The following is a 16,841-nucleotide window of genomic DNA, read 5'->3' as shown; positions in this document are numbered from 1 at the left end:
TTGGGGGCTGACTATTGCTTGCAAATAGGGATGGGCTGTTTCCTTTGCCGCCTGGTAGGCGAGCACCAGGGTCTTGAATCTGATGCGAGCTGATACTGGGAGCCAGTGAAGGGTCCGAAGGAGGGGGGTGACATGGGAGAATTTGGGAGATTGGACACCAGACAGGTGGCAGCATTCTGGATGAGGTACAGGGGTCTGATGGCGGAGGCAGGGAGCCCGACTAAGAGTGTGTTGCAGTAGTCAAGATCACAAGTGTCTGGGCCAAGAGTTGTGCTGCTTCTCTCGTGAGGAATGGACGTATCCTTCAGATGTTGTAGAGGAAGAATCTACAGGAACGTGATGTCGCTGTGATGTTCACCGCACAGGATAAGTGGTTGTCAAGGATCACCCCAAGATTCTTGGCTGTCTGGGAGGAGGTCACAGTAGAGGAGAAGTATTGGAGAGGGCAGGCTTTCCCAGGGAGGAAAAGCAGCTCAGTCTTGGTAAGGCTGAGCTTGAGGTGGTGGGCTGACATCCAAGCAGAAATGTCTGCAAGGCATGCAGAGACACATGTTGCCACCTGTGAGTCAGAGGGGGGGAAAGAGAGAAAGAGTTCAGTGTCATCTGAGTAGCAGTGGTAGGAGAAACCATGTGAGGAAATTACTCTATGAAGAGATTTGGTATAGAGGGAGAACAGTAAGGGCCCTAGGACGGAGCACTGGGGGACCCCAGTGGTGAGGGCTTGTGAAGAGGACAGCGACACCTGGTAAGAACGATCGGCCAGGTAGGATGCAAACCAGGAGAGTACAGAGCCAGAGATGCCCAGTTATGAGAGGGTGGAAATAAGGATCAGGTGGTTTACTCTGTTGAATGAAGTAGACAGGTCCAGAAGAATGAGAACAGAGGAGAGGGAGGAAGCTCGAGCAGAGTGGAGGCCTCCGTGACAGCAAGGAGAGCAGTCTCAGTAGAGTGTCCAGCCTTAAAGCCGGATTGGTGAGAGTCAAGGAGGTTGTTCTGAAGGAGATTGGTTTCTTGAGAAGAGGCTTGACTCTGGCTGTCTTAAAGGCAGCTGGGACAGATCCTGTGGATAGAGAGGAATTAATTATGGTGTTAAGGAACGGAAGGAGGTCTTTGGAAATAGATTGGAGAAAGGGGGAGGGGATAGGATCGAGGGGGCAGGTGGTTGCCCGCTTGGATGTGACCAGTTTTAGAATATCATCAGGGGAGAGGGGGGAAAGAGCTGATAAACCAGAGACCGAGTGTAGCGCAGTGGGTTTGGGAGGAGTGGTAGCAGTGTTGGCGAGAGGTAGAGAGAAAGAGCTGCTCATGTCATCCAACTTATTTTCAAAGTAGGTTGACAAACTCATCTGCAGACAGTGAGGAGGAGGGTTGAGGCGTGAGGAAAATGTGGAGAACAGTTTCCTTTGGTCAGAGGCAGAGGATTGAATTTTGGAATGGTAGTAAGAAGCTTTAGCAGCTGATGCAGAGTAGGTGTAGCTGAGGAGGAGAGAGAGATAAGGTTTTAAGTGCCCGGAGCCCTATTCTACAAGCTTGTAGGGTTTCAGACAGCCAAGGAGCACGTGGAGAGGATCGTGCTGGCCTTGAGGTCAGTGGACAGAGAGAGTCGAAGGATGATGAAAGAGTGGACAGGAGGGTGAAGGAGGCTGCATCAGTTGATAGAAGGGAGAAGGATTCAACAGAGGGTAGGGAGGATAAGATAAAGGAAGAGAGAGCATTGAGGGAGAGGGTACGACGAGAGGATACAGTGTGGGTAGAGTCTGACTGGGGGGGGGGGAATTTGAGGGGAAGGGAGAAGGATACAAAATGATGATAAGAAACTGGAAGAGGAGTAACAGTAAGGTTGGAGGTATGGGAGGATCTGGTGAAGTCAAGGTCAAGCTGATTATCCACCTTATGAGTTGGAGGAGAGTGGGACAGGGTAAGGTTAAAGGAGCTGAAAAGGTCAAGTACTCCAGATGAGTGAAGCTTCTCTGACTGGATGTTGAAGTCACTCAGTAGTGAGAGCGGTGTGCCGTCCTCAGGGAAGAAGCTGAGAAGGACATCCATCTCTTCTAAGAAGTCGCCAAGCTGACCTGGGGGATGATAGATAACAACAGTGTGAAGTTTGACGGGGGAGGTGACAGAAACAGCATGGAATTCAAAGGTGGATATGGACAGATGTGACAGGGGAAGGACATTACAGTGCCTTAGGAAAGTATTCAGACCCCTTCACTTTTTCCACATTGTGTTGTGTTATAGTCTCAATTTAAAATGGATTAAATTAAAAGAATTTGCCATCAATCCACAAACAATACCCCAGAATGACAAAGCGAAAACACATTTTTTAAAATTTCAGTAAATTTATTAAAATTTAAATACAGAAATACCTCATGTACATAAGTATTCAGACCCTTTGCTATGACACTCTTAAAATTTGCTAAAATGCAAAAAATGTCATCAACAAATCACTCAAGTTGAATTAAGTCCATCTTAATGCAAGGATAATAGTTAATGTAATTTTGGAATTAATATCTTTGTTTTTATAGGGTCTCTGATTTGCATAGGAATCAATTACACACTGTGTAGATTAGGATGTCATTACAAACTGAGCAATTCTGGGGTATTGTGTGTGGATTGATGGCAAATTCTTTTAATTTAATCCATTTTAAATTGAGTCTATAACACAACAAAATGTGGAAAAAGTGAAGGGGTCTGAATACTTTCCGAAGGCACTGTATGGGACCGCTTAGGTGAGATGAGGAGTCCTGTGCCTCACCATCGACCAGAGAGTCTAGGGGAATGACAAAAGGAGTAGGCATCAGAGAGGGCTGCTGGAGTAGCTGTGTTTTCCGGTGTAATCCATGACTCTGGGCAAGAAAGTGGAGGGACATGAAGCAGACATAAGCTGAAATAGCCTCTGCTTTCCAGACCGCTGACTGGCAGTTCCAAAGTCCTCCCGCGACGTGAGGTCGTGGTCAGTTGAGCATGGTGGGTAGATTAGATTAGAAGGGTTGCGAGGGGAGGTGTAGCGTCTGTGTCCTCCTGAGGAATGAAATAACAGGAATGGGGAGAAAGCACATTGTGATATTTGCCGGTATAGAGATTGAGGGTTTGTGGGCAATACAAGATGTAGATAGCGCTCAATACACTCAGAGTAGTAAAAAAATTATCAAATAGAATAAAAATACTTAATAGTTTGGCCTTCCTCGATGGACTCCACAAACTGACTCCTTCGTCTTTGTGTCAGGAGGCTGTCTCAGAGGCTGTCACTCGGCTGTCACTTCGACTGTCAGGATAGGAGTGCAGATTCTATAATTGCTGATGACTTAGCATGGTTGCTGCCCCTCCCACCTAACGATCAGTTAACGACCAGACAGGTTTCACCCCTCAGTCCAAATGTATTTAGTTCTAGTCAAAGCTGAGTAAGGACTTAAATACCTTGCAGAGTAGTTTCAGCCCCTCCTACTGGAGATTGACAGCAGTTGGTTTTAAACAGATTGTTTTCAACAGAAAGGTCCCAGGGCTTCAGGCAGGATAGTCACAGCAATACTACCAACAACACACTGACTTTAAACAAGATTAAATTAAACTTACTCAGTCTGGAGACAGGCTTCACCACTCAGTCCAAATGTATTTAGTTATAGATCATGCAAACTCCTGACATGTTCCTACTGTTGCCTGTGTTTACTCAGTAAACATGGTGCTCAGGGAGGTTTCGATGAAATGTCTGACTGTATTTTCTTGGGAGTCTAGAAAACTCTGTGTTTGAGTTCTAAATCTGAACAAAACTGAATAAACACTAACAATTCAGAAATATGTTTGATTAAATGATTTGTACAAAATCACTGCTGTGTCAATGTTGTATCAAGCCCTCTGCCTTATACGGGATTCTGCACCAAAGATCATAAATGTGGTTTAATCTCTAAAATATTGCATTGTTATTAAAACCAAGAAAGCATTATTTGATTCAGCAAGGAATTCTGAGATGAAACGGATCATTGGTTTTATTGTTTGCACTCATCCTGACATTCTGTCATGCACAGTGAGAAAACAAGGCGGGTGGTGCTGCGTATCCATGGATACGGGGTCGAGAGCGCTGAGAGGTAGCGGGTAGGGGGTGGGGGTGGGGGTGTGTGTGTGGGGGGGGGGGAGGGGGGGCGGTGTGGTTGGCAGGGGTTCTGGTTGTCCCTTCTTAGTAGAGGTTCTTCTGCACGTAGGCGGCGATGTACTTGACAGCCAGCATGGTCTCCTCGCACGTGGGCTTGATCTGAGACTCAGGCAGCAGGAAGCCATAGCGCCCCGTGTCACGAAGCTCAAAGGTGTAGGAGTACTTCACCCCGAGGTCATAGGCCCAGTCGTCAGAGCCACCGGCAGCAGGGTCTTTGAACAGAGAAATACATAATTTAGAATAAGCTGAGCAAAGTATAGATGGAAGCTAATGTGTCTAGAGGGACAGAATATAGAGTTCAATGAAAGCAGTATTCTGAACAATTTAACAATTTAGCATACAGCTAATCCTAAATTCAAAGTTGCTGAACTCGTGCATTAAAGATGCTTCCTTTTCTATGTCCTATTTCCTCTTGTTGGAAGAGTTGGGACACAACCCTTGTGTTGTACTCACAGATAGTGGCAGCACCAGGACCGCTGGTGTATTGGGTGCCGTACAGACTGTGCAGAGCCTTGGAGGCTCCCTCAGCCACACTCAACTAGGACACAGAGACAACAGTATGAGAGACTGAATAAGGGACTGAGCATAATGACAGTTATATGATGAGAGAATATACTGACTATGAGCATACAGTATGCATCAAAACAATGTGCTGGTTACGGCATGTATTCACACAGAGAGAGACGACTGACTGTATCACACATGCCGTCAGGATATTACGACCAACTAAGATACGTAGCTTTCTTGGCAGACACACGGATAGCAGAGAAAAATCTAATCAAAGAAAGTCTCTCAACGTAACAATGGACACAATATAATTGTTCCTATCATTTCGAGAGGATGTTGGAGGTCTTCTGCCCTATGACGCATTGGACAAAGAGGGTGAGAGTGTAGAGGTAGAGATGCACACAAGTGTGATAGCTAGAGCAGGGGTGTGAATGATCCTGGGACACCCCGGTGTGAATGTAAGTAAGTGGCAAGAGGGCCAGTCGATTCCTATATAAGAATGATAAATGGCAGCAGAAGTCATGGAGCGAATGACAGAAGTACCTAAGTATGGGCTTGAGATAAGAGCGATAAATGGACAAGTGTTGAAATAGCTGCTTCACTTAGCAGGGTGTGGAAGCCAGTTGGGAGGGAGAGAGGTCTAGGAGTGTCTGGTTAGAGCTCATAACTATTTCAGCGCCTAACCCACATGGAGATTCCAGCCTGCTTGACATAATGCAGTTAATGCATAGTATCATTAGTTAGTTTCTGTCTTAGTAGATTATGTTGCCATGCTTAGTTTGAACAGAAGCATTTGGTCAACAGTAAGATAACTGACTGATGGCTAACTTCAAATGAAAATTACATTGTTTTATTCAATACTTTCTCTGCTATTTTCACCAGCACGGGAAACCCCAGGTATGAATATCGCTAAATCATTTTCAAAACCATAAGAACATTCTGTGCTTGCACAATCTTACTGGTCAGTGTACATTCAAGCTCAGTGACTGGCAGAACTAGTCGACTGTATGACAACTATACAGTGACTAACCAGCTCGCTATGGTGCTCAGCCAGATCGAAGGTGTAAGAGTAGGGGAAGAGCAGCAGCTGGGAGTAGGAGTGGATGGTGAGGTAAGCCTTGATTATGGACTTGTTCCTGCGGATGAAGTCGGCAACGTTCTTGACCTCCATCTCGGACTCGGGCGTGTAGCCACAGAAGGTTTCGCTGCAGGGGTAGCTGGAGGCTCCAGTGGCTGAGAACACACAGAGTTGAGAGTTCAAGGTTTTAGAGAAAATGACATATGGGATGATGGTAGGCTATGCTTTACATGGGGTGGGTATACCACTGCCATTTGTTTTCCAAATGAGTCATGATTAGACTTAACACTCTTTGGGACTATTTCTTCATTCTACTCACTGCACCAGCCGGCATTAAAGTTCCTGTTGGGATCAGCACCAATGCAGCTGGAACCAGACTTCCTGGAGCGGGTCTTCCTCCACATCCTGTCCTGCAGGTCCAGAATATACAGATTCACACTCATCAACACACCATCAACAATCAGATCAACAATGTAGCAGTCATTTCAATCTGCACATGCCTTTTCAATTTCCTCGCATAGAATCATTAGACATCAACTATGGTCGTAACTCTCTACAAAATATTCAATGCATAATAATGCTTTCCTTAGAAACTGGAACACCTGCACTATATCACAGAACAGCAAAGCAATCAGGTAGGCCTAATGGTTAACATACGCTCTTCCAGGTGAAGTCATAGCCGTCAATGTTGAACACGGGCAGGACGTAGACATCCATCTCGTCGAGCAGGCTGGTCATCTGAGAATCACTGCCATAGGTGGACAGGGCCTGAGGAAGAACGGAGGAGGTTTCATACGATACTACATCACCCTAAACTGGAGGAATGTGGTCGGTGTCAGGATGTGTTTAAATGAAAGGCCTCACCTCCTTGACGAACCACTGGCAGAAAGCAGTGGAAATCCACTCCCTGGCATGGATGCCACAGTCCAGGAAGATAGCGGGCTTGGTGGAGCTGGACTGCTTACCAATCTGTGTGTGTTTTGGAGAGATCGATACCAACAGGTCTCAACAGGTCTGTACCAAAATAAATAAAATGTCAATACATCATCATCAATATCACTATAGGTTTATCTCAAAGGTTAGTGATACCTTGAAGACGTTCATGGGGCGTCCCTCGTAGGTGTTTCCAATCACCTGCCTGCTGATCAGGGCAGGGTTGGAGGTGGAGATGGAGGAGATCCAGGACTGGATCTGAATACAAGCATGGAGGAATGGATCAGAGACAGGAAGAGAGGGGTAGAAAGAGAGAGAGAGAGAGAGAGAGAGAGAGAGAGAGAGAGGGGGGGATACAAAGAGAGAGAGAGAGAGAGTCGAGAGAAAGTAGAGAGAGAGAGGGAGAGACTCGACCCTTACTTGGTCCCAGCTGTTGTACTTCATGTAGTTGTGGGATCTGGGATTGATCTCCTTGTTGTCCCTCTGGGCATCCATGGCAGCCTGCAGGTCCTCAATCAGGACACTGAGAACAGAGAGAGTGCCCCATCAGATCACTGATCCTATACAGTGGTAACCTGATTATCCTGAACCCATACATGATAAGCTATTATTAGGCTTCATATAATGCTGCATAATCATTATTATTATATTTCATTTATAACAGTGGTGCGCAAGGATATTTGCTTAAAAGGTTATACTTATCAATAGGTCCTAACATAAGTATTCATATTTAACATTGAACATATAGACAAAATTCAGATTTAATCAGAAGACCGGGTGAATGGTGTACAGTAGTATCTGTATTTGAGTCTCACTAGCTTTGCATGTCGCTCTGCTGCAGCATGTTGTACACCATGTCAGTGTGGGCGGCAGACACATGGATGTCCACGTCAATGTCGATGGTCACCAGCTCAGCACTGTCAGGGCTCCAGAAGTCAACCTGCAGATGGCGCCACACACACACACTTGAACACTCACACCCTCATAACACAAAGCAAAAAAGGACCAGTGGGAACCTTAAAGGAGTTACAAGAATGTTATGTAGATGTTAATCATTTAAACATTGACTCCAGTCATTTTGGAGAGCCAGGGGTTGAATTGGGATAGGAAGGAGTTACCATGACCTTTGGATTTGGGCATAATTACACAAATATGGTCAAGTATTGTGCTAATGATCAGAATGACATTTGGAAGTCAGTCCAATTTGAGTTCCATCACCTCTAACAAACCAATTGAACCCATGTAGAGTGAGAAGGGTGCAGGCTGTGTGTGCATAAGGCCCCTACTTCCATGCTGCTAGCCAGGTCTTTAATGAGGGTCACATGGTTGTCAAGTACGGGACTCAGACGGAAGACTTTCTCCCTGGTGAAGCAAGAGAGAACAAGGAAGAGCAGTTATTGGCTCTTTCTTAAATCCACTGTTTATCTATTCACTCTTAGCTTTCTCGATTTGTACTCTTTATTGCTGTCTTTTTCCGCAATATATCTGCTGTGAATAAGAGTGATATGCACCTCCAAACTATGAATTGGGTTAGTTACTCTTAGCATATGCATCATGTAGAAACCTTTTTTTATTTTTTTATTCACTCCTCTCTTAAAGATACAATCATGTAATATCATCATGTCTAAGTACAGTAACAGTTATGTAATTTCCAGACATTAATTATGTGGTTGAAACGAAAAAAGGTTAATTTTACCCGTCAAACCGTTTCACATCAGCCAAGGCGACCACCACAAATCCCAAAAGCAGAAGGACCTTCATGTTTCCAATGTGATGGACCTCAGCTCCAGCTAGCCTTTATAACACCCTGACCCTCCTCCAATCCACCAATCCCCATCGTCTGTTCATCAGCCCATGGCATGTCACGTTCCTACAGAAGCATGTGCACCTGTTATTTTTAGGTCTACATTTGGGTTCCAGAGTTTTTCTACTGCTAAATGGTGTTCCTTCAATAATTAACCTATGATTGAATCCAGTCATGGATGTTTTAGCATGATGGGAAGCCAAGAAAGCCTTGAGCCAAGGTCTTATTCTGATCCTGTGACCCTATCAGTTGTGACTATGGCCTTATAACTTATTATTTCTATCAATACATTTCTATCAATCTATCTTCCTCTTCACCCTCCATACCTCTGACTTCAGGCACAACACAGATACTTGCCATCTGCAGAAATTCTCGGACGATTCTGCTATTGGGGGATGTGTCAGTGGAGGCCAGGAGACCGAGTACAGAGGACTGGACAGTTCTGTTGAGTGGTGTGAGCAGAACCCCCTGCTACTCAACATCAGAAAGACAAAGGAGATGGTGGTGGACTTTAGGAGGACTAGGACGTGGAGGTGGTCCAGAGCTGCAAGTACCTGGGGGTGCACCTGGACAATAAACTGGACTGGACTGTATAAAAGGGGCCAGAGCCGGCTTTATTTCCTGAGGATGCTTTTGGTGTGTGCAGGACTCTGCTGAACATGTTCTACCAGTCAGTGGTGGCCAGCGCAGTGCTGTACGCGGTGGTATGCTGAGGGAGCAGCATCACGGAAGGTGACACCAAGAGGCTGAACAAGCTTATTAGGAAAGCTGGTTCTGTCCTCGGTGTCACCCTGGACACTGTGGAGGAGGTGGCCAATAGGAGGATGAGGACCAAACTTCTGGCCATCATGGACAATCCCTCCCATCCCCTACATGACACTGTGGCAGAGCAGAGAAGCTCCTTTAGCAACAGGCTACTACAACCACATTGCACTAAGGAGCGCTATGGGAGATCTTTTCTGCCTGCCGCAAAAATACTGTACAACTCCTCCTCCGGCTGGCTCGATCTATCTATCTATCTATCTATCTATCTATCTATCTATCTATCTATCTGTCTATCTGTCTATCTGTCTATCTGTCTATCTGTCTGTCTGTCTGTCTGTCTGTCTGTCTATCTATCTATCTATCTATCTATCTATCTATCTATCTATCTATCTATCTATCTATAACTTTATAGCTATCGATCTAGAACTTTGTATATTCTATCAATATCCTTGATTTGGCAATTCTTTGCATGGGCTGTGGTCAGTTGGTGGAATAGTATTATCTTGACAATTATGACATATTTTCAAAGGAGGTGTGTGGATGATTCTGATTGTGACTCAGATTATTTTCAGTCCCCATCCATCAAAAAATGCAACAATCACAAAAGAGTAGATTTGCATTTGTCTTTCCATTTTATTCATATATACTATACATATTTTCGATGAACTGTACACTTACAGAATAGAAAAAATATCTATTAAACGTCAACATGTTTAAATATCACAAAGACACCGCCACAGATAAACACTGAATAGATAAGAATCACCCTACCTGGAGTGTTTATGTTACACATTTATGTAATATATTTCTCCCAGACAAAATTGAACATTTCAAACTACTACTTGCCAGTCTCCCTATACAAAGGCAATGCCACTATGAGCACAAAATATCACAGGAACAGCTACTTCGTGTTCGCACAACCAAACACAGTCACAAGGATTACAATTGTTTTACAATTACAGGCAAAACAGAGAAATCTGTTGTCATTGTACACGCTGACTCGTCAAGCAAGTCGCTCTCTACAAGTTGCTTTGGTTGAGCATAGGAGGGTGTATAGGTAGACAGAACAACCAGTTGGACAGGTGCACCTCAGATATTCTGACATTGTTAAAGCTTTGGCATCATTGATTTCCTTGTTGCTTTCCAACAAGGTCTTTTAAGGTAAAATATGTCATAGGAATAAATATAATACCAAAGTGTGTCATGTTAGCTCAAATAAGTTATAATTCCCTCCCCATATTTTCTCAGTTCAAAGGCAGATATTCCAGCAAATGTTGGATAAATGCACAGATGCTACTGTGTGAAGACAAGATTCAGGAATGCAAAAGTAACATATTTCACTATCACTTTTCAAAAGGAAATCATACAACTTTTGTTCTAGAGCTGCAAACCCACCAAATATTTTTTCATTGGACAGGGACTTCCTGTTGTTGTGACTTTACTAATGAGAGTTTTTTTGTGAAACATCTACCAGAAGCAAGTAAGTGTGACGTGTTAATGTTTTATATCTATATGTTATGTAATGTGATGTTTATAATTAAAAACATGATGACAACAGAGATATTCATATTTTGGACAGCTGTTAGCAACCTCTATGATGTGCAATGCATTGAATGTCTCATTGACAAATTAATTTCATTTGGGACACAAAGGTATATACCTCTGTATATAACATTACAGCCATGTTCAACACATGGTCCAGTGCTTGGTAATACAGTTGGGGTTCTAAAAGCATGGTGTGCCACCTACCAAAACCCTTTCAACACAGAACTAAAAGAGCAAGGAAGGCAAGGTTACACACTCTGTCTTCTCTCACTTGACGTCAGACATGGCGTCCTTGTTTTTGCCTTTGAGGTTTAAGGCCTCTGAGGCCCGGTAAGAGAGGGAGCTCATCTTGGAGCTGATGCTGGGGTGGGCTCCAGCGGGCCCAGCAGGGGTGCAGCGCAGCAGACGCAGCAGGTTCTTACGGAAGTTTTGTCCCACAAAGCCGTAGAGGATGGGGTTGATGCAGCTGTTGAGGAAGGCAATGCAGATGGTGAAGGGCATGGCTGTGTCGATGACATCCAGTATGGTGCAGTTCACCAGCACTTTCAGCTGGGCCAGCACCTCCATGAAGTGGAACACCTGGTGGGGGGCCCAGCACAGGAAGAAGGCCAGCACGGCCGCCGCCAGCATGCGCAGCACCTCGTCGTCCCGTGAGCGGGTGCTCTTCTGGATGCTGCGTGCGCCCAGCAGCGCCTGACCAATCAGGCAGTAGCAGGTGATGATGATGAGGAAGGGCACGAGGAAGCCCAACAGGCTCTTCATCAGGCTGATGGCCACCAGCACGTGGCTGAGGTCCTTGGAGTGCAGGATGCCACAAACTGTGGTGTTGGAGTTCTGGATCTGGATGACATCACGCGTCAGCGCAGTGGGCACACTTAGCAGGAAAGCAAACAGCCAGATCAGCACGCAGGTGATGCGTGCGTACACCAACGTGCGACGTCGGCGAGAGCGAACCGGGTGCACAATGGCCAAGTAGCGGTCGATGCTGAGGGCGGTGAGGAAGAAGATGCTGGTGTAAACGTTGAAGATCACCAAGCCGGCGCTGGCCTTGCACAGGAAGCCTCCGAAAGGCCACTGGTAGCCTGTGGCCGTGAAGGTGGCCCACATGGGCAGAGTGATTAGGAAGGTGAGGTCAGACACGGCCAGGTTGAGCACAAACACGTTGGCCACCGTCTTGAGCTTCATGTAGCGGTAGATGACGGCCACCACCATGCTGTTGCCCACGATGCCGATGACAAAGTTACAGCCATAGACCACAGGGATGAGGGTGAAGATGAAATCATGCCTCCCGGACGTGCTGCAGTTCAGATGGATCCCTTCTGTCACTCCTGCTGTATGATTCTCCATTTTCCTTTTTAGTGCCAGATCCTGGGACTTTAAAACGGGGGGCCCTGTCGACGGGGTGCGTCTGTAGCCACCAATACGGGCCTTGGGCCTTGGGCTCAGCGAGTCCTATAAAAGAAACACAACAAAAATGTCACAGTCTAGGAGAAGAGCCATCATTACCACAGGCACGGCCCATAAACGCTAATCCACACGAGCGACCATGAAAGCGCTCACCCTACACCAGCTCATTAAAGACCTGCACATTAAAACCATCCTGACGCTTTATGTTATTTCTGTAAAATAAGAGGCCATCAAAAACAGATGTTGTATGTTATTCAATATTCCAAAAATGCCCTTTGAAACATCATTATACAGACAGTCTGGATCTTGCCCCCCCATTTAAAATGTCTCTTTGCTAATGAATGGCAACAGTAAAACTGTACAGTGTTTTTCAAATGGGCCGTCCATCTGGATGGACTGTCAGCCCCCGGAAGGAGAGCGTTTATGTCGTGTGTTACGACCTGTGTTAATGAAGACTGCATGCCAAAGTGTGTGCTTGGATAACAACGCCATTAAGCGCTGAGGTAGTGGGGGAGAGGGAGAGAGTTGTGGCTCCAGTCACTGTAAAGACATGTCACGTTTCAAGCCCACTGTGTGCTAAGATACCCAGCATGGGAACTTCTAATCAGCACACACCTAAACAAACAGGACAGCAGGGGTCTAGCTCTGTGGAAACTTTTCTCTGTGAGAAAATCAAACCTGTGTGCTGTGGAAAATTAGCTTGAGGCTAGTTTTTGCTTCATTATAAAGTGCTGAATGTGAAATGGGGATAAAAAACAAATTCTCTCCTTCCTTGTGTGTCTTTATTTTTAATAGTAGAGCTTAAACTGTGCATCGTTAATGGTGCTGAGGTAGTAATATGAGTAAAAGCCTGAGATTCACCATTGCAGCAGTACTAAATCCAGACCACATATATTTAAGTAAAGGTCAATTCTCTTACTAATCAAATTACATTAAAGCGTAAATGTGGTGGAATTGGAAATGAAGAAAATTATAATAGAAAATCGGCCCTGGGATAGACATACTTATGACTGGTTTATTACAGTGTTGGGTTCAGTTGCATTTTGACTGAAATTCAGTACCTGAATTGTAAAGCTATCATAGAAAATTATGGTCCTTTTGTAAAAATATGAGCTGTATTTCAGTTGATTGCCTGTATTGTGTGGAGCTGGAATGGAATTAACAATCTTGTCTAAAAAAAGATAGTGTTTACCAGCCACAACATGGCATCCTAACTTGCAAGAGGCTACAGTATAATGAAAATGCAGTCTGACACGTTTTACCTTTCCAAATATAGACACAATGAGGGACTATGAAGAAGATAATATAACAACATGTATGAAACTGAAATATGAATAAAATCTATATCCAAAGTTACAAAACCTCAAGCAGAGAAAGCTCTTGTACTGTAGTTGCTCCATGGAACAAAACAACATAAATGCACCGTTTAAATGGTTCATTATCCGCCGCCTGAACATCCTGTTTGTCATTAAGCCTTCGACATACAGTTGCTGTACATCCTGAGCTACTCCAATACTCCATTCTATCTCCAGGTCAAGCATCTCTCATTTTCCTCGGCTTTATGCTTTCTTCAAAAAAGCTTTCCTGCATAAAAGCAACAGCGATATCAGTTGCAGATGTGGGGATTGTTGCGAGCGGAGGATGTCAGGGTGCCAAGGGCAACAGAATAATGAAATATCTCTGAGAGTTTCCTCTACAGACCGAGTGCAATAAAGCACCAACACAGATGTCACTGCTTAGATTTAGATGTGTTTTCTTTTGTTAATGATTATAACAGTGGGTGGCTGTAAATTTCAAAGCATAAGGTAGAAAGAGCAAACATATGTATCAATTTTCCATTTGGTTTTAAAACAGTTTAAATGTCCTTAGTCTTATCTTGGAGGAGCCAAAAATGCAAATGTAATAAATAAAAAAAATGCAAATGCAGTTTTGCCAGAGTAAATGCACAAGTGATGACATACAATGTGATTCTAAGAACACGTCAATGGCATTCTCACCCTCAGTAACTTAAGAGAATAAGAAAAATCCCCACATATTGTAGTGCTGATCACATGTCCTAATATAATAGCTGCCTACAGTATATGGTTCACTACCGGTCCTATGTCATTGGGGCCCATAATAAAGCGGTTAGTGTAGACCAGAGTAGCTCTCAGATAGGGGATTTAGTGTTGCCATGCCTAGGAGCAGGATGGCACATTGCAGAACGGTGGTCATAAAGCCAAGGTGACCGCAGACAGGAAGGCAAACAACTACCGTTGTTTACCATGAGCACCCCCACCCATTTTTACCAGAAAGTAAGCCGACTACTGTACTACACAAAGCTTAATAACCTACATGATGCAAAGGAAATGTCAAATGTTCATCCGTCACAGCACAATGGCTCATTCAATGCTCTAACTTGCAATCTAGAGTGCTCAATCATAATCTAACCATTGGTACTGGAATTTATGGGAGTCTTCACTAGGCTACAAACCAACAGAACTTAAAGCTAAACCTCCGGCTGAAGAGGATAAAGGTGAGTGGTGAAACATGGCTCCCATCAACAGAGTTATCTGTAGCTGGCCCCAAGCATCGGCCCAGTCTGACATGAGCACCACCATCTGGCTGCCCATAGAGAGGCCCACTAAAATGTCTCACTGATGGAGTTAATGATTCATATCAGCCCATTATTCAGCTAGTCTCATTTTACTGGGAACACTCTGGAAAACTACCTCAGCAGAATCCCTGTGTACACTATAAAACCACAATTATCCTCTTTTAATTCCTTGGGAATAATATAGACAATGCTAACCATTTATCATGATATTGCCTACACTGGGCTTGATTTGTGGTTGCTGGATTAAAGCTAATGGAAATATTGGCATGAGAAATGGTGTCTGTGTATCCCTGTTTACAGAACAGCACATGCCTCCATGTGCCTTGCTTGTCACAATGATGCAGAACAAACCTTCTGGCTCTGTGAAAGTGTGTACGTTCATTTCCTGTATACAATAAGCGCCAGGCCATTTCAAAGGATGACACTGACATTAACAAGTTATAATGAAAAATACTTGTATGAAGATAACGATGGAAAGTTTCTCAAAATAGATCATATTCACTCTGCGACAACATATCTTTTAACAAATATTTAATTAAAATGTCAATACTCTATATTTTCTTTCTAGGCTTCCCCAAATGACAAGAAGGATGAACAATTACATGCATGGGTGAACAAACAAACAGCTTTCAACACGTATGACAGTGAACTCTGGTTCTTGAGTGGGTGGAATGCGAGGCAGGCCACACTTTAAACACCCTCACCAAGAGGGAGGGAAGTTGTTCCAGCTCTCTGTCAGCAACCTCTCCCTGGATATACCTCCCTCCATTCTACTTCCTCATATCTCTCCCTTAGTAGCCCCCCTCACTATATCCCTCAACCCCTCTGCCCCAATATACCTCTGTCACCTGTCCTCCTTCCATTGCTCCCTTCCGTTTTACCTTCCCCTCCTTACTTCTTTTCAAACCCGTATTTCATGTACTTATATCATCCCTTCCTTTCTCTTCCCCTCCATTCCTTCACTAACTATTTCCTCTGCATCACTCCCCCTAACCATCCCTTTCATGACATTTCCAGATTTTCTCCCCTCTCTATCTCCCTTGCTTTATATGGGGATTTAGTTATTTATAAGTGAGGATTAGTGGGAAAGCAGGGGGCTTCTGTTGATCAGGAAGTGAACCCTATCCTCTGTGGGAATATGGGTTTCTGCATGTCAACTGTACATGTATGTGTTCTCCATGGTGTTACAGTTCTCATAGTGCAGGGTTTTCCCATCCATAAACACACAACATGTTTTCTAAAAGACACACACTCTAACTAACCAGACAGGACTTTCATCTGAACGCCAGAGACAAACAGGCCAACAGGTGGCATAAAACTACCGGGAGAAAGAAAGTTTGCTCTTTCCACTAACAATTAAAACAATATTTAAATCTTGTGAATATATTGAGGTATGTTTGTATCCAGCAACATGATAATTTTCATGCTTGAATTAACATGTAAAATATAATAATTTTATAAAGCAGATTCAGGCAAAATTCACCCAGAATCTACTCTAGAATTCAAAATAACATTCTCAAAAAATATTTATGATATAGTTCATAGTTATAGTTTCAGTAAATAAGAAACATTGGATGGAAAAGAATACAGCAGGTATCTAAAATGTCAATGAGATCTTACCTGAGGTTGTGAATCGGAGGGCTGCAGATGATTTGGAGAAGGAGGATGAGAGGGAGAGAGAGACCTCCTCAGTGTGATAGTGATGACTGCTCCTGATACGACTCCACTCTGGAGGAACGAGATGAGCAGTGATACTGCCTGACAGACAGACACACACACACACACACACACGCACACACGCACACACACACACACACACACACACACACACACACACACGCACACTGTTGTAAACAGAAACATACACAACCCCCCCCCCCCCCCCCACCCCCCCTGCACTGGTCAATCCACCCCCTCCTCCTCCTACACACCACTCTCACCCCTCCCATTATTGTGGTGAGGCCCATCTCTCTCTCTCTTTCTCCCTCTCTCTCTCTCTCTCTCTCTCTCTCTCTCTCTCTCTCTCTCTCCGCCTCTTCCTCTTCCCTTGCTACCGGCC

The 16,841-nt window shown here is 44.4% G+C and overlaps 2 protein-coding genes across 2 annotated transcripts; both read right to left on the bottom strand.

Annotated features, from left to right (window-relative positions):
• Window positions 1-4,171: 4,171 nt before the first annotated feature.
• On the bottom strand, window positions 4,172-8,426 carry cpb1 (carboxypeptidase B1 (tissue); the record flags this gene model as incomplete). Its single annotated transcript, XM_083664928.1, has 11 exons — window positions 4,172-4,359; window positions 4,601-4,685; window positions 5,685-5,887; window positions 6,052-6,142; window positions 6,390-6,500; window positions 6,597-6,701; window positions 6,822-6,923; window positions 7,086-7,188; window positions 7,481-7,605; window positions 7,952-8,027; window positions 8,362-8,426. 11 exons carry the CDS (start codon window positions 8,424-8,426, stop codon window positions 4,172-4,174), a joined length of 1,254 nt encoding a protein of 417 aa, XP_083521054.1.
• Window positions 8,427-10,959: 2,533 nt separating this feature from the next.
• agtr1b (angiotensin II receptor, type 1b) lies at window positions 10,960-12,378 on the bottom strand (the record flags this gene model as incomplete). The annotated part of the gene is made up of 2 exons (XM_083668296.1): window positions 10,960-12,231; window positions 12,340-12,378. The coding sequence occupies 2 exons, from the start codon at window positions 12,376-12,378 to the stop codon at window positions 11,047-11,049; spliced, it is 1,224 nt and encodes a 407-aa protein (XP_083524422.1). The 3' UTR covers window positions 10,960-11,046.
• Between the last annotated feature and the right edge of the window lie 4,463 nt (window positions 12,379-16,841).

Source organism: Argentina silus (genome assembly GCF_951799395.1).
Source record: "Argentina silus genome assembly, chromosome: 1".
Classification (NCBI taxonomy): domain Eukaryota; kingdom Metazoa; phylum Chordata; class Actinopteri; order Argentiniformes; family Argentinidae; genus Argentina; species Argentina silus.
This window is presented reverse-complemented; position numbering and strand designations above follow the sequence as displayed.